The sequence below is a fragment of the Phoxinus phoxinus genome (genome assembly GCF_949152265.1).
Source record: "Phoxinus phoxinus genome assembly, chromosome: 11".
NCBI classification, from domain to species: Eukaryota; Metazoa; Chordata; class Actinopteri; order Cypriniformes; family Leuciscidae; genus Phoxinus; species Phoxinus phoxinus.
The window spans coordinates 5,835,084-5,854,240 of record NC_136886.1 but is presented as its reverse complement, the minus strand read 5'-3'; the positions used below and the strand labels follow the sequence as shown (position 1 = coordinate 5,854,240).

The following is a 19,157-nucleotide window of genomic DNA, read 5'->3' as shown; positions in this document are numbered from 1 at the left end:
AATCTATCAAACCAGTGTCATGCTAACATGTAATGTTAAAGTGTTATGATTATACAATCAAAATAATTGTATAGGATTTTCGCTAAATAATAAATTCAATTTCGGTTTGTTTTTTCAACAAACCCTATCATATGCCCTCAGAACACTTGGAAAATATGACAATTAGTCAAATGGGGTCTTAAAAATAAAAGTTAAAAAAAATTATTAAATTATTAAAAAATCAAATAAAAGGGTGAATAAATAATGACTGAATTCCCATATTTTGGGTGAACTGTCCCTTTAAGCATGCTTATCTACTAGGCTTCAGTAAGTGTATCATAGAAGACACATTTTGTTAATGTGAAATAATTTTCTGTGGTAACCAATGCTGTCAAAAAAGCTTAAGTCAACATGAAACAGATTTTTTTTTTTACCATTTCCAAACCATTTTAATTTGATAAGGTGACGAATTATGGAGTCAAGATATTCAACAAAAACTAAATGTAGGCCAGCAGTTGGTTGCAAGAAATCCCTTAAATTAGGAAAACCCTTGACAATACACTTCTTGCAACTGGGCCCAAGACTTTTTGAACTATTGGAAATTGACTGGCAAGTTGTCTGTGAAAATATGTGGTTGGAGGGGCCAAAAATTAAAGTAATTCAGTCATTTTTTTCTCTGTGGAAAAATGTGCACCAATCTATAATCAAAGGAACATGTATTAGGAAGAAATCGGGTTCACTTTTGTTAACAAAAAGTTCATCCAAAAATGAAAATTCTGTCATCATTTACTCGCTCTCATGTCGTTCCAAACCTGTATGGCTTTTTTCTTCCACAGAACAAAAACAGGACAAAATGTCAATGCAATTACAATGAATGTACTGAAGTTTTCAAGTAAGAGTAAATCATGACAATTTTAATTTTAAGTTGAATTTAACCCAGAATTTTACTTTAAAAATGATCCATGTCCTGATATGCACACTAAGGACCCACAATAAACTTGACAATAATGCTGCAGTTTAATAAATAACAATTACCACACACAACAATGTATGTACATGTTCAGGTAGGCCTACTGCTGCAAAAGAAAACAATTATTGGAATTAAAAAGACAGAAATGCATAAAAAAGAACTGAAAACACAAACTCTGAAGTCCAACTCGTTCCATTGACAATATCCTCCTTAGACGGTATATTTTATGTCACAAGTTATCATTAATGGTTTGCACAACTAAAATGTCCACCATCCCATGGAGGAATTTGGAATATCAAGTTTGATATCATAAGGCTTTTGCTGGTGTATTCAAAAGCAGCCAGTTTGTCATTGTCTCCAAGACTTTCGGCTCAGCACACACACACAAGCTACATTGATCCTTATGAGTCTCCACGCCACCAGGTTCTTGGATGAAGTCAGCGCTCGCACGAACGTGTGCGAATTGGTACAGTATGAGTTCCAATGGCGCGCGTCGATCCCCAAACACCCAGAACCTCCGGTCCGCCCGCTGCTGCAGGTCGTCTCAAAAAAGTACTGCTTTTTCTTGGAGCTGTTGATGATGACGTCAGGCAAGACGATGACCTCGTTGCCTGAGATGTCCGTAGCTTTGGTTTTGTTCCCCTCCCAAGTGCTGACGCTCTCACAGACGGAGTAAACGCCGCGGTGTTGAGGCGGTCCTGCTTTCCTCTTCGTCCTGCTCCTCATCCGGTGCCCAGTGGGCTCCGAGTCGGGGGGGTGTTCGCTGAAAAGTACGCGGGGCGAGCGGTACCGTCTCTTGTTGAAGAGTTTGGGATCCACGGTTGGCACAGGGATGGCTGTGGCATCTTGTCCGTGGTGGTTGTTTTGTAGGCAGATGTCACCTGGGCGCTGGGCAAACATCTGGCTGCAGGACAAGAGCAGCAGGGCAAGCATAGACCACCGCATGGGCTCAACGTGACCTGAGCACAGATTCATTATATATGTTAGGTTTGATCACACAGAAAACCAGTAGCACACACAAATATGATGCCACATTTCTTCAGATTTTCTTCTGCATTGTGATGCCCAGATGCTTTAGCTGATTTAGGTATCCAATAATTATATTCTGGCCGCTAAAGAATGGTAGATAAACTCATGATGGCTGATATTTTTAGATTTTAAACGGTATTGTTCCACAAACAGCTTCACAATAAAGCTCCAAATCTTGTATTTTACATGCTGAAATATTTGTGAGACTTTCTTTTTTTAAGGCAATTCTTATTTTCAAAGTAGTGAAAAAGTTCAAGTAGATGGATAACCGTTTTTGTTTTATACTGTATAGACAAGTGTACTGTCTATAGCTAAAAAAAATGATCTACTTTTAATACTGGCCAATTCATATATCGAAAATATGGCATATTTATTGAACTGATGGTCATATATTTAAATAATAAAATAACAGTGAAATATTCATAAAATATTTTTTAGCTCTGCAGCTGAAAATCTGTTTAGTTTAATCAGTTTCAAGAATCCATTATCCTATGTAATAAACCTTTTAATAAAAATGTCTAAGAATATTTTATAGTCTCCTAAACTGGATATTGTGACAGAACTGATGATATCATATTGATTAAACCACAGAATATTCATGATACCTCAAAGAATACTTTATTATTAATATGGTACATGTCCAAAAAAACATAATGGTACCATGTTACCATGTCCAAACTACTCTCCAAAAGACTTTTTGGTATTTTTTAAATTGAATCTGAGATATAATTGACATTATATTCAAGGAGTAGAAATGCCTCGTGTGTTTCAACACAGCCTGAATGAACCTCTGTAAACTACCATGGCATAGCTTTTGCTTACATGGATTTTTTTTTCAATTGAAAATATGATACAAGTATTCATGTAGCCTACTTGAAAAAAATAATGTTTACCTGTGAAATGTATCCAGGTGAACTGTTTTCTCCTGTCTGTCTTTAGCGTAGATCTCCTGTGCTCCTCATGGTACATGTATCGACCAGCGTGGCATCTTCTGCTTCCAGCTCCTCTGCAAAGAGGTAGAAAAAAGAAGGAAGCAAGCTATAATTTTATATAATTACCATTCACTGAATACATAATGCTCATGCCGCATTGGAAAGCCCGATTCATTCTAGTGAATCAGTTGAGCAGATTTACAAATATGATTCACCAGTTCAACGGATTAAGCCTTTTTCCTGAAGACAAAAATCTAAACTTGCTCTCAATGACGTCTCACTGCTGTCAAGCAGAAACATTTCTACATTAAAGAGATCTCCAATGACTTATTTCTTTCCTACAGGGAGAAACACCTCATCTGTCCAAATACATTCCTTCCACTGGTGAAATGCTGGGAGAAAAGGCACATTTCAGACACAATCATAGGCCAAGTTCAGTCAATGAAAACATCTTCTGTGAGTGATGTAGTAATCACTGTCAAATTACTGTTCAAGCGTGACACACGCAGACAAACAAGACAGACCAAAACCCCAAATGTGACACACATCAACTAACGCCCCGCACCCAAACCATCCGCCTGCCACAACATACACAAACCTCCAGCAAATTGCTTTGGATCGCACAGCCTTTCTGTGTGGCTTGTCTAAGAAATCCTCAGCCACTGACCTCAAACTCATTAGCTGCGATAGAGACAATTTAACACGTTCCGTCTGGCACAGCCGGTGTTATCACGCTGACACAAAGAGCCGAGCCAGGCGGTACTCTCCTTTCAAAACAGTCTGCTTTCATATGGTAACAGTTCCTGGGTGGCATGAGTTTCAGCGTGTAACGCGAGCCCTTCCCAAGCGCACATACGCACGGCCTTATCTCCAGCCTCCACAGGGCTATGGATTCCGGCGGCTGGAGGGCAAGCTTTCTCTAAGCACTCATGTGTGGCAGAGCTCGAGGATGAAGCATGGCTTTGTGCTGTGCGGACTAGTAGGCCTAGTCCATGCACACAGGCAGCATCCGCTTTAGTGCACACTGAAGACGTGTGCTAGATAGGTTCACTAGAAGCTGTCACATAACATTACATAAAATGAGAATCATCATGGTTTTACGATGAGGTGAAACGGCGGGCATGTTCGGACCATCAAAAGAGAAGCTAGGCAGATGAAACTTCTATTCAATAAAAGTATGAAAAATACCCAGATGAAAAACATTGGTTCAAATGCCAAACAAACTAAAGTAATATGGTATATTGTGTGTGTGTGTGTGTGTGTGTGTGTGTGTGTGTGTGTGTGTGTGTGTGTGTGTATGTGTGTGTGTGTGTGTGTGTGTGTGTGTGTGTGTGTGTGTGTGTGTGTGTATATATATATATATACAAATCAAGTAAAATATTTTACCATATTTTACAATAACATATTTTATATATTTTTTATATATTTTACAATTTTATTACAAATTAATAAATAAATATATCACATTACATATTGTACTTATTTTAAATTTTACAAATTTATCACAAATTAATTATTTTTTATAATATATAACATTACATATACATTTTTATATATATAACCTTATTATATAGCTAATAAATATTAAAAAAAATTGTTACAACGAAAATTGTAAAATGTTTACATATTCTAAAGAAAAAGGAAGTGAATACTTGGCTTTTGTGGGTTGTTCCTCAAACAGAGCCCTAGTCTCTATTGTTTTCTGGTTTCTAGATATAGCTCGGGTCCTTGCTTCTATGTAATTCCATAATATTTTCTTCTTGTTTTATCCCTTGCCAGAGGGAAATCATAAATCTTACGGCAGTATTAGTACAATGAGTTGTATAGTTGCAGGGGGAAATATGTTAGGATAAAGAACATTTATCTAAAGGCAGTTATTGCTTGCACAAAAGTCAGACAGTGAATAAAAATAATGATTTAAGTACAGTATTTCATTGCCAGCATCATTTATCAATGTTTCAGTGACAAATTTATGGTTGTTAATAAAACCAACCAAGGACATAATGAACACAAACACACTCTCATACACACATCCAGATGGCTGGCTGGATGAGCTCTGTTAAGAGAGGGTGTAAAAGAATTATTGCTGATGTTATTGACACCAGACGATGATGAAACCAGATGGGGGAATTATAATCAGCTCTGGATATAGAACTGGACACTGTTGTACCTTCACACGTGCTGTTGGCAATTATACCAAGATAATAAATCCAGATCTCATTTCAAAAACCATAAACACATGTATGATTTTTACATGTAAAAAACATGATCAAAGCCCTAACCCTAAGTACTAAACTATGATGAGTATAACACCAATATACATTCACGAGAAGTGTGCTTTTATAAAGCCAAATATGCAAAAAAACTAGTTATTGTCATATATAGAGTGATGGTGTAATATTTAGGTCTTCACTGTATGAATGCAGCCATGACTATATTCATTTCGGACACCAGTTGGCCACTGAGGCCCATGATGATGAAGTGTGACATCACTGAAACGGACACATTTATCATGATGGAAATTAGTTACCCACCTAATTATATTTTAGGATAAGTATATCCAAAAAGGATGAAAAGAATCTGTCATTTATTTCATTATTCCTGAAGTACACACACTAATGTATGTAGTGTTCTGGAAAGAGCCACCCAGTAGACCGACATGATCAAGATGAAGCACCTGCTCGTCCTGTGTGGACAGGAGTAGCCAGAGGGTGTGTGTGTGTGTGTGTGTGTGTGTGTGTGTGTGTGTGTGTGTGTGTGTGTGTGTGTGTGTGTGTGTGTGTGTGTGTGTGTGTGTGTGTGTGTGTGTGTGTGTGTGTGTGTGTGTGTGTGTGTGTGTGTGTGTGTGTGTGTGTGTGTGTGTGTGTGTGTCACACAGTGTAAGGTTCAGGCTATTGTATCAGACAGTTGCTCGAGCCTCTCCCAGGACCGCCTAAAACTCTTACATTTTGTCTCTTTGCATGAACAGAAATGGCAAAAATCAAGTTTCTACAAGCTTCAGAGAATAAAATGGAGAGAGACGAATCAAAAGCGAGATCAACATTCCTGATGAAATGTTTCTTGAGCAGCAAATCAGCACAGAATGATTTCTGAAGGATCATGTGACACTGAAGACTGGAGTAATGATGCTGAAAATTCAGCTTGGCATCACAGGAATAAATTACATTTTAAAATTGTAATTACATTTTATTAGATAAATACAGCCTGGGTGAGCATTAGAAACTTCTTTAAAAAATGTGTAAAAATATTACAGATCCAAACCAATAATTACAGTAGCATAATCATTAATGAATTTATTATTTAAAATTATATATATATATATATATATATATATACAGACATTATAGTTCAAACAATAAATGTCTATTTTGCATTGAATAATAACAAACTATTTACAACAACGTATTTAAAATTAAATATAAATGTATAGTATATTTTATTAATTTATTATATACTGGAATTTAAATTATATAATGAAAATGATATTGCATTACTGGCTGTAATGTAATACAGCTGTAATTTATAAATGCATTTTTTTCTGCAACATACGTTCCAAACCATTACTCATTTGTTTATAACTTTCTACCAATGCTATGATGCTTCCAAGACTATCACAAATCATTTAGACAGAACCTAATCTATGTCAGCCCACTAGATAACGTTACTGTGGTGACGTTCAATTGCAACAACACACATTTAATACACCACAGTAAACTAAACGTGCATGTTTGCATAAAACACAATGAATGCTGTAAGAAAAATAAATGTAGAAAAACTGAAAAAAATGCAGGTCATTTTCTGCCATGACATTATCAGTTAAGTTTACAGACATTTCCTTTAACCCAAAACACAATGTAATGCGTAATTCAAAATAGGGGTAAAAAAAAAAAAAAACTGAATAATCAATATGGAAAATTAATTCATAATAACACCATATTGTGCTCTATTTTTACTGACTTTTCTTTGAGTAAAGATATAGTGTGAACACAGCACTGGCCTGAAGTCCCTCATCTGACCCCAAACTCTCTCTGCCATCATCATCGTCCCCAGTTCATCTTAATCCAGTTACTCTTAACCCTTTAACCCAGTTAAGGTTCAAAATTAAGATAAGAGCAGTTCCACAGAAATATATCTAAATGTATAAATGCCTACAGTAAAAGTATAAACCATTTTAAAACAACACAGAACAGATATTCAGTAGCAAATGACATCTATAAAGATGTTAGTCATAGCAGATATGTTTTCAGTGTGTATAAAAGTAACATGTGGGTGAACAGTAAACAGTTCAAACGCGTCACATAATGAGAATCTTTTGTTTCCTTGACAGAAACACTGCTGAGACTCAACTTTGCTTTCAGACTAAAGAAAACAGGCTGATTTTTCCCACCAGAGAAATAGCCGTGTTGAAATGTGAAGACATCAATGTAAAATACATCTCACATCTCCTAAGCATAAAGCCAGATCTCTTCTGCACTTCTCTGAACCAGCAGCTGTGTAATTTAACAATCTCAACAAATTCCCTCAATGAGAAACAGAAGTTACATCATTTACTTGGACAACAATAAGCACGGGCGTTTGGGACAGTCCTGTGCGGGGGCCCCTCGCTGAGTTATGAGTTATGAGTTATGGCGGCATTGCTGATTTTTACTCTGCATTGAAGCCACATCTAAGCAACAAATACTGAGTGACTTTTTAATGCCGTACAGAGAGGCAGACTAAATGTATTTACACAACTATGCTCGAATGTTGAATTACATGCACATAGGACAGACAACAAGCTATTCTGGACAAGTTTGCCTGTATAAAGACCCGTTCACACCAAGGACAATAACTATAACGATAACGATAAATATATAGTTCCAAAAATCGTTGTCAATATGAAAGATCAGCAGAGTCCACATCACAACTATAACGTTAACGGCACAGAGGAGAGGAACGAAACGCTGGAATCACTTTCAGAACGATTTTTAAACATTGACAGCCAATCAGAATCCATCCTGCTTTAAAGAGTTCGAGCATTTAAAGCAGCAGAATAAACAGAACAATATCGTGCATTGGCGTGGACACTATTATCGTTATAGTATAGTTTTTTACTGTGAACACTGTGAACGATTTGCACTTTCCAAGTAAAAGATTATCCAAAATCATTTCACTACATAAAATATTTTTTTAAAGGGCGTTTGGAATCACTGACTGTATAATGACCCTGGATCACAAAACCAGTCACAAGTCACACGGGTATATTTGTGGCAATAGCCAACAAATTGTATGGGTCAAAATTATCGACTTTTCTTTTATGTCAAAAATCATTAGGATATTAAGTAAAGATCCCGTTTCATGAATATATTTTGTAAATTAATACCACAAAACATTTATTTTTGTGAGTGAATGCAGCACAATCGCGAACATGGACAACTTTAAAGGAGATTTTCTCAATGTTTCGTTTTTTTGGCACCCTCAGATTCCAGATTTTCATCTCGGCCAAATATTGTAATATATGTAAAATATCTTAACAAACCAATGGAAAGCTTATTTATTCAGCTTTCATATTATGTATTCATATTATGTATAAATAATAAATTAAAAAATGTTTACCCATGTGACTGGTTTTGTGGTCCAGGGTCACATTTAATGAAGAACAATATGACTATTTAAAAAAAACCTAAATAACTAAATTATTTTAGTTTTTTGGATTTCGCCTACCATAGTATTCAAACGTTTGTCTCCATCAGATACTTAACATTAGACAAATTCTGATGCATGATGGTCATATATATATATATATATGTATATATATATATATATATATATATATATATATATATATATATATATATATATATATATATATGTTATGTTTCTATACATTTTTATCATATGGTTTCTGGTTTGTAAGGAGCCACCAATAATGGAATAGAACAAATATATCTCATAAGGAATCATGTAAAAAACAACTAGCACCATAAAAAATGCTTTGGTCTGGGAATCCATTCAAATATTTCACAAATGTCTTAAGTTTTATAAATCATGTTGTTTTAGTTAATTTGCTTGCACAAACTGACAGTCAGCTACTTAACCAACAACTACAATTGAGAAAAAGGGAGAACAACAAACAAAAGCTGATCAAAATAATAAATGCAGTGAATTGATGCTCCAGGCCAAGCAAATGCTTGAGTAGGATTGCGTGCTGCTGGCTAGCTCTGGCTTGCTTGGAATCCAGAGGCCGAGATTTTGTCTCGTTTGCCCTCTGGACGTTATTTTGCGGAAGCTGCCTTAAAAAGCATAATAGCAGGCAATTTAGACCAACTGTCCTATTTTTTCGACACCCTTCCTGTTTCTCTGTGTGGAGGTGTAAGCTCGCCAATTACTATATTATGGTATTGAGTAACTGTGGGGAAATTGCAGGCATGAAGACAAAGATACCTAAATCTGACCGCTTCTGTCAGGCTATTTCAATCTAAAACAGATGTGCTGGATCTTTTGACCAGAACCAGGAGGTCTTGGTAGGTTTAGGAATAAGCTGAAATATTTCCCTCAGAGTAGCAGATTTAACAACTATTTCAAGGCCCGTGTGAACATATACAGGACCTAATTAAGTTATAATCTATTAGGGAACAATGTTCCAGTTGGTATAATACACATTACAAAGTCCATCTGTTAAAGCCATGCAAAATGCAAGACTCCACATTACTTATTCTTTTATCTGAAGCAACTTTCAAATGAATGCACAAATACACTGATGATTGCATTTTCTGAATCTGAATGCTTTAGCACAAATAGTTCAGTGTCTCATCTTTGAAAACAGCACAGAAGACCTTTGCCAGTACAAAAGACATACAGTATTTACATTGTTTCAAAACTTTTGGCAGGTGAGGAGCGACTTCACAAGCAAGTCTGAATAAGGCCCTGGATGCCAGTAAAAGAGCGAAATGACATCAGAAATAGTTAGGAATGAATTGTTAATGGTCCTGAAATAAACACTTGGACATTCTAACCCTTGCAGTCACGAAAACAGCTCACTCTATGGCTGGAGAACACAGACACGAAAGGTATTTAAAGAAACTGCCGCAGCTCACGGGTTTCACCTGGACAGTCTCATCACTCGCTTTAAACCATGTTTGGTATCTACCGTGACAGAGTACAGACGGACTGCACTTGTGCATGATGTTTCTTTAGAGTAAGAGCAACTCTTCTGGCATGCAGACTTGATACCTTTGGTCTTCGGGATTTGTGAGATTTGGCCTCGGACTTGTTTACGGCTACACTAGTGATGTACCGTAGAAACAGACAAAGTCACTGGTCGCGGCGGCCACTGCATGTGAACTACACAAGATCTCTGTATTATCTCTTGTGTAAGACCACATCATTTAATGGTTAACAACAATTATCCAATAGTTGAAAACATTTCATTATGTTATAGATGTTTTTATTGAGGGCTCTTAAAAGTGAGAAATGTTCAATACTACTACTCCTAATCATAACAATAATACTGGACATCGACTAGTCGCTGATCATGGCCTATAGAGGGCGCAACGGGATAAGAAATATTTTACGTCTACTTTTACGCTCTGTTTCCAACAGTTAAAATGACAAATACATGCATACTCCGAGAGCGCTTCACAAGATATGTTTGATTACCATTCAGGTGCTCAAAATTGGGTGAATGCATGTTTTAAACAGCTTATTGCCGTTAATCGCCGCTCTAAACTAATACGTTCTGCGTGCCGCACACACACACAGAAAGTAGTGGACATCGTGTGCACAGAAACATTCAGTAGCGCTGAAATGTATTGTCAACACTGTTCTGTGATTTATCAATAAAATAGATTTGAAACTGAAAAGTTCTAGCTTAGTAGCTAGAACCGCCACAGCGCACACACACAGTCTGCTCCGGTCCAGAGACACGATAGCACAGAGCGGATCATATGTGTGAGTCGGCGCAGACCACAAAACCTATCGGGCCCATTTGAAGTCTGCACAGAATGCTATATTTTAAAGCGATATGGAAGAGATTAGGAGGAAACTGTGGCTTTACCGAGCTCAACGGCTTTGGCCGAGCTGTGATATAAACTAAATGTTATTGGCTATTTTAAAAAAGGGGGAGGAGCTGATCGATATGTCCCACTCTGTCTTCCTGTTTCAGTGGAAATTACTTCAACACATTGAATAACGCTGCACATTCAACCCCTAGTATAATGTAATTTTTATTATATATAATAAATATATAAAAATTACATATTTTATATATATAATATATAAAAATTACATAATGTAGCCTATATATGTGTGTAGGCCTATGTATGAAATGCATATTTATAACATAGATTTATATGCTGCCTTCAACATCACAGCTCAGGATGGTTTCTTCACATTGGACAGACAGGGAAAAAATTAATTATTATAATTATTATCTTCGAAAAAATGAGGGGAGCAAATTTAGTCATTTCTATATAAGGGTTATAATGGCTGCTACGCAGCTGACAAAAGAGTGAATTATATCATCAATCAACAAGACACAAGCAAAAACTCATTTGGAAATAAATGAAGGGGCAAGGATGTTGAGAATCTGTCACAATCAAACAGCCTTTGCTTTGCGGCCCACAAACCCTGAGCCTGAGGCTGCGTGGTTAGTGGTCCTATAACAAATGAATCCCTGCTCTTGTTGTTTTTTTCACATCACATTTCCCACAGATGTTCTGATTTACACTGTGCTTCATGGTGGATGTATACAACTGTCCTCAGCCGCTCTAAATATTGAAAATTGTTCCAATGTTAGGATGGCGAAAATAAATTGTCACGTTGGAAAAGATCATTCTTCCACAAGTAAAATAAACAGGGCTTAAAAGGTGCTGTAAGCGATTTCAGCTGTCTTGCTAACTTCCGTCATCTTGCTTCAACCACGTTCCCTCTGTCCACAGACATGTCAGCAAACTGGATGAAAGCTATTTGTTAGCAATCCCATTCATCTCAATGGCTCAGCTGCAGCATGCACCCCTGGAAGTATACGTGATTGAAAATCTGCCATCTTTGCTTATGGGCTAAATGCCATGTGGCTAATCACACTATGGAGGCACAGGAAATGATGTCATGCCAACATTGATTGGTCGATGGCACCACAAGACTCTTTTTCATCACAAAGACCAATGTGATTTCTCAGATAATAGGGCCATTTTATTCTTAGCGTTCCAAGAAAGTGGTTTACAGCACCTTAGAAGCATGCAGGAAATAAAAGACCAGTTCATATGAACGTTAAAAAACCCCAAAGTGAAAGACTTTATAATAGAAGTGTGCAAGAGGGTGTGTGAACACTGTTTTCCTGTAATTAACAACATACTTATCTTGTTGAGAGCTGGGATAATCGTTAACCCTCATAAAATACTGATTTACAACCATTAAACAGCTACCTGCAAAGAAGAGTCTGATCAAATTACTGTATACGCCACAAAATTGACCCTTAAAGTAGAAACGAGGGCTGGGCAGCATGACAGTATACACTTGTGACTGTAAAAATGTTTATACTCCAATACAGTAGGGTTCAAAAGTGCAAAAGCTTTTAACAACTTGAGTGAAATCTTTAGTTCATGTACTCAAGCTGCGTGCAGTCTGAAGTTTATTTCAATACTATATTATTATAAATACAAACAAAATTGGCCCCTACTGTGAAGATATAAGTGTTCAGGACAGCTTTACATTGTTTGCAGGTGAAAGCCACAAAAAAAAAGAAAAAAAAGGAAAAGGAATTCATACTTAATATTTTGGTTTGTGTCCATCAAGTTTAAAATAAACCAGATTTTATCTGTAAAGCATTTAATTCACTAGATTATACAAAAAATATAATTGTTATACTGTACACTACTGTACAAAAATTTGGGGTTGGTAAGATGTTTTAATGTTTTTGAAAGAAGTCTCTTCTGCTCACCAAGGCTGCATTTATCTGATTAAAAACTGTAATATTGTGAAATATTATAACAATATTGTTATTGTGAATTATTACTATTTAAAATAACAGTTTTCTACTTTTAAACATAAAAAATGAAAGAAAAAAAATATATATTTATATATTTATGTTTAACGGTGCTGAATCGATTAATCGTGATTAATCGCGTCTGACATAAAATTTAGTAAATAGAAAATATATGTGTGTATATATATATATATATATATATATATATATATACATATATAGTACATACATGCAAACATGACTATATATATACATATGTGTGTGCACACGAACACAAACACATACAGTATATTCAAACTTTTGTTAGATGTGATTAATCGTGATTAATCAATTTGACAGCATTTTATATATATATATATATACTGTATATTTTAGTCTTTGCTGCCACTTATGATCAATTTAATGTATTTTGCTGAATAAAATAAATAATTTCATTAAAAAAAAACTCATTTTTTTTTTTTTCTGTGAAGTTACTGATTTGTCCACCAGTACTAGGAGTGACTTGTTTGTCTTCTTCAGATATAATGGTGCAGATTTAATTCTTTCCCTGCAGGTGCATTCCACTGACATCATTAACACCGAGCAAGACATGACAACCAAATTATAGCAACTACAGTAAGAGCTTGTTATGTCAGGTTTGAAAGCTAAACTGCAGGGGAATTAGAAGTTCAAGTCCTTAAACACACAGCTCCCTGAAGCCAGGTTGAAAAGAGCGAACGAGGCTGGCGGTGGTCCAGGCCTGAGAAAAAGGCCTCCGACAGACATGTTTCAATAGTTTACAGAGCACGGCATAAAAGGATGTGTCAGAGAATATTTCACGGGCGAACACCTGTATCTGTGGAGGAGAAATGGTAAATATGCTGGATAGTTTACATACAAAATCCGATTTAGAACTGTACAGGGACTGACGGCATACATTTAGAGTGATATTTATTGGAGTGCCTTTGAATTGAAACCACGTGTTAGGACACTTTAAAGCTCAGTCGCTGTTCTTCAAAGGGAAGAAAGACAGAAATTACCCTTGCCTGTTCCACTCCACCATGCTGATAACTCATAAGAACACACATGAGTCCCATTTAGCACATGCTTGAAATTTATTATACGGTAAACAAAGTTTTTTTCCCTTTCTGTGCCCCTTCAGTCCTTGTTTCAAACACCTCTTGAAACCATTTCGACTGCAAATCCAGCTGTTAATTTCTATTTAGTCTGAGCTCTGATTATCACCTCTCAGTTCCCCTTCACCTCTCGATCTCGGGGTATTTGCTTTCACAGAGCTGCAGATTTTTTTTGCCCCATTTCTCTTGTTATTCTTCAGGTAATCCCTGGCTCAAAGGAGGAAGCCCCAGGGTCATCACCAATAACCCCCTCAAGGCTGACACCATAAACCCCTCTGAAAGCCCCAGACGCTTGTGGGAAAGAGTGCAGGTGGACTTAAATCCCAAAGAGAATGGTGTCTTGTGAGGGTCTATGGCAAGACGGCAAGTCAAGTTTTTCCTTTTGTTCAGTTCTTGAATTTCAGGCCAAATGGAAATTTTTTCCTGTTGCAAGAACGTGTTGGCAGATGTTGAAATCTGAAAGTTACAGCCAATTTTAAAGTACCTGACGGTTCCCAATAAACATTTCAAAGCATACGGACAGAGGTTGGGAAGCAGCTTTTGATTTTACAACGTCCACATAGACACTGCAGCTAATTACGGTTGTCACTCCTCTCTGGAGTATTCAATCTCTCTCTGTACTACACAGAGTTCGACTATTCACAAAGCTAAAAAACTCATTGTACACCCTATTCGGTTCTGAAAAGTAACACCACCGTCTATGTGACAGCTTGTCTGTGGTGCAATGCTATGAAAAAATAATCACATGTACATCTTGGATTATTCAAATTTATGTTAAAAACCAGTTTGATAATAATTTAAGAATACCATTCAGTCCGAAATGTGTGATCGTTAAGATTTTATGTTTTTAAAAGATGTCTCGCATGCTCACCAAGGTTGGATTTACAGTAAAAACTGTAATATTGTGAACTTAAAATATAACTTTTTACTCAACCCGATCACAATAAATGCGTCTCTATAGCATGCAGTGTGTTTATCGTGTAATTAATATGCGAAAATGAGTTTTTACGTGCATAGGATATGCATGGGTTGGTTAGGGTAGGTTTAGTAGTGGTGTGTATCATACGTTTGGGTAGAATTAGTGGTGTGGGGTGCGTGTGTATTACACGCAATGAAGTGCGTTTCAAATGCATACGAAAACTGTGTATCAAGTAAAAACTAATTTTTGCGTATATATTGCACGATAAACACTGCGTGCTTTAGAGACGCATTTACGTGAGAACAGGCTGGTTTACTGTAATGGCAAAGCTGAATTTATAGGTCTTCAGTGTCACATGTTCCTTCAGAAATCCTTCTTATATGCTGATTTGGTGCTTAAGAAACATTTCTTCAGAGTTGTGCTGCTTAATTTCTTTGTGGAGACTATGATACATTTTTTTCAAGATTCTTTGGCCCTGTTTGCACCTGGTATTAAGATGTGTTTTGGTCGATCGGTTCACAAGTGGACGATGCTAAATGCAAATGGGGTCTCAAACGTTTGAGCTTGTCCACTTTCGACCACTTCCAGAGGTAGTCGAAAACGCATTCGACTGGATTGCCTTCGTAGTGTAAACACTCATGTGGTCGAACGTGTCCAAGACCCCCTACTCTCCGCCTACTGACTTAATCCGTAAAAAAAGGAACTTTGTTGGCTGAAGACCCAAGTTTGGTTTGAAGACAAAAAATAAAGAAATTAGACCCTTTAAAGAAATCAGAAGTGGTTGAAAGTGGACAAAGGAGATGTATTAAAACACCAGGTGTAAACGGGAATGTGTCTCCCTCGTCTACTGGAGATCCGATCGACCAAAACGCATCTTAATACCAGGTGTAAACAGGGCCTTTGATGAATAGAAAGTTCAGAAGAACATCATCTATTTGACATGGAAAATGTTTGTAACAATGTAAAAGTCTTTACCGTCACGTTTCATCAATTTAATGCTTTCTCGTTAAATAAAAGTATTATTTCTTTTAACGCTAGTGTCTGTTATTCAGCTAATATTGCTTCAAAATAGCTCACAACAAACATTTTAGTTGACATCCAAGTTCTTGTTTACAACCTTGAGACGCCAAACTGTTTCTATGGTTATCACGACTTCAGCCATCTCAAATACAAGATGTAACACCTGTATTTTGTACACACACAGAACAATTTACTTTTTTTTATTATTCTCACTCCCAAAACTTGTGTCTGTGGCCTAGTAGCCTTAAAAAGCCTTGAGTATAAGCCAATAGTACAGATCACTTGGCTTTGAGAGGACCAGCTTCTTCTACCCAAACACTGTCCTTTCTAAAAGAGAAATGGAACAAGAAATTGGATCTTCATTAAAGGGCAGAAGACAACCTGTTGTGTTCAAAGTATGAAGCTAAAAGTGTGTCAGGTGTCTGGAGAACATCAGAGTCCATGAACCTGGCTTGCTATGTGGCAATTGACCCGAATAAACATCTGGTTAAACAGCATGAAATGCAAGTTAGTTTAGAGAGGGATAGTTTACACAAAAATGACAATTACTCTAGTGCCATTTCCAAACCTAAAAATTATAAAGTGGTCCATACTGCATGACTCGTGCGCAACTAAAAAGTCTTCTGAAGTCATATGATAGCTTTCTGTGAGAATGACAAAAATGTCAAATCCTTCAAGTCAATAATGGCTGAAATTTCTGTCTGTTTATGATTATTTGATGGTGCTTTTCCTTCTTGAAGCTAGAAAACTCCAGTATGGTTGGTGGCCGAGAGAGCTCAACACGCTGCAACTGTGCAAAACACATGCAAACAGAAAAAAAAATACACCCGCATATTAAGAAAACATCTTTGTGATGTTTTTACAAAATATATTTTTCCATGTGTTTTCTTCAATTGCTGCGCGTTGAGCTCTCTCGGCCACCGTACTTCAGTTCCCATTCATTACAAACACAATACAAAGTTACTTTTGCATTCCACAGAAGATAGAAAAGTTATTAAGAGTTTGGAATGATGAATGGGTTAATAAATAAAGACAGATTTTCAGGAGAGATTTTCTCTTCATGGATTCCTCATCTGCTTTTAATAAAGTCCAAACTCATCTTCTTTTAAAACACCTTTATGATTTAGGTTTAAGCTGGATGATTTTAAGGATTTTTTTAAAAGATCGACCTCAGCTTTATCAATAATATCATGTCTGACGGCTCGGTTTTAAATACTGGTGTACCGCAGGGATGTGTACTGTCTCCAATACTGTTCTCATTAATGAATTACAGTGCGGTGATGATAATCTTTCCCTCATAAAGTATGCTGATAGCATTTCAGTGGTTTCCTATAAGAAGGAAATGAACAGCTCCTCATACTTTGAGTATATCGATAGTCTTATCTGTTGGTTTGATAGTTTTTTACATCCTAGGGTTATTTGATCGTTTTATGGAGGGAGAAAAACGGCAATTGCGATTTTTAAAGACCATACTCACACTCTTCACTCTGCTTTTGAAATACTCCCATCTGGGCACAGATTCAAAATTCCTTTGGCCAGAAGAAATACGTATAAAAAAGCATGATTATTTCTGAGCACATCATTATCCGAAGTAATGCAAGAGAACGGCATTATACTCATTTTTAAATTCAGTTTAATGTAATTTAAGTCGAATTGACTTAAACATCCATGTTGAATATATTTACAAATTTAAGGCAGCAGATTTATTTTTAGTGTACACCATTCCTTTAAAAACATAGAAGTAGAAGTATTCTTCAAAATAGAAGTATAATAGTAAAAGTATAATAGTAAGTAAACACTTGATAATTTATAAGTTGCACTGTCCTTTACGAAAAGTTAAAGTTTGCTTCACAAGAATGCTGATGTCAAAGGCTGTCTTTCATGGCTTCCATGCGTGTACTGTACTGCACATATTATGTCTTGTAATGACTGGTTCTCATGAATCAGTAATGAGTGATGTTGGTAACTGAGATGGCTACAGTCATGCCTGCCTTACAACACAGAGGAAAAAATTACATATATAAAAAAAAAAACAGGCAAGCGCTGACAGTTTGTGCAGACTTCCATGATATGAAAAATATGGAAGGTATGTCTGACCTGATGCTACAACCTCACCAGTGTATGACTGAGGTAATATGAGTCATGTGTGAGTAGAGGTTTTGTGCATGTGTGCTGCAGCTGAAAGCGCTGCTATGGCCCGTATCGCAATGGTAACCTGATGATCCTGAAGTTTAAAGGGAGGGAGACCCGTTAAGCCCCCCAAAGAAGGGACAAATGGGATTGTTGGTTACCCCTGAAGACTGTGAACTAAGCTAATCCTATAGGTATTGTCATACACTCTCCTACATACAATTACATGCTTCCACTTTGGTTTTAAAAATTGTGGACTTGTTCTGTATAAAGTACAGAGAAGAATAGTTTAGATAAAAAACAAGATAAGATTATGCACAAGAATGTTAAATTAATTAGTCCAGGTCTAAAGCTTAAAAGTGGACTACGGTTAAACTAAAAATCAATATTTGTTTTGTTGTTTTTATGGACACAAAGACTTCACAATTTATGGACACAACTTCACTTCTAAAGTATTATATGCATGCATGTGTCAAACTGTCCTACCTCTCTCCTCCTCTTCTTCACTCTTTCCCGCTTTAGAAAGTTAATCAGATGATGCCTTGATTATATATTTATGTTTAAATATTCCACTTTTGCTCCAATGCTTAATCCTGAATTGGGGAAACAGAATGCTCTTGTCATCCAGTCCGAAGCAGCTCCTGTTGTTGAGAAATTGATTGCTGTGGTAGTTAGAGCCAGAAGTCCCCTGTCTTAGTGCCTCCTCTGTGGAAGGGGAATCCACAGGTCCTAAAACCTGACAGGTTCCAGCTTTTAGTTTACTATGGGAAGAAAGTCATTTTCAATTCTTAAAGGGACGGTTCACCAAAAAAAATGGAAATTATCTCATTATTTACTCACCCAGGTTGGTCAAAACCTGCAGGTCTTTCTTCTGAGGAAATGTTCTGTGGAAAGTCAAATCTGCTCTTTTCCATATAAGAAATATGGCAATTTACACCGCAACACACAAAAGAACAACAAAAGTAGTTAAACCAACTCTATTAAAAGTCTTCTAAATATGATATATCATGCAGTAGAGAAAATGATTGACATTCTGAATGTTCTGAATTTTTTTTTTTTTTTATGAATGATCCCTTGAAAAGCCACCTCTACTTGCCAT

General features: G+C 36.5%; 1 protein-coding gene across 1 annotated transcript; it reads right to left on the bottom strand.

Moving 5' to 3' along the window:
* Positions 1-411: 411 nt before the first annotated feature.
* ngfb (nerve growth factor b (beta polypeptide)) lies at positions 412-18,777 on the bottom strand. The gene is made up of 3 exons (XM_079627267.1): positions 18,545-18,777; positions 2,872-2,984; positions 412-1,908 (listed from the first exon to the last, which is right to left on the bottom strand). The coding sequence occupies exons 2-3, from the start codon at positions 2,945-2,947 to the stop codon at positions 1,298-1,300; spliced, it is 687 nt and encodes a 228-aa protein (XP_079483393.1). The 5' UTR covers positions 2,948-2,984; positions 18,545-18,777; the 3' UTR covers positions 412-1,297.
* Between the last annotated feature and the right edge of the window lie 380 nt (positions 18,778-19,157).

Coding starts and splice junctions, on each gene's coding strand:
- ngfb (XM_079627267.1), bottom strand. CDS start 2,947: ATGTACCATGAGGAGCACAGGAGATCTACGCTAAAGACAGACAGGAGA. Junction 1,909..2,871: donor CACCTGGATACATTTCACAG/GTAAACATTATT, acceptor ATCTGTGCTCAG/GTCACGTTGAGCCCATGCGG.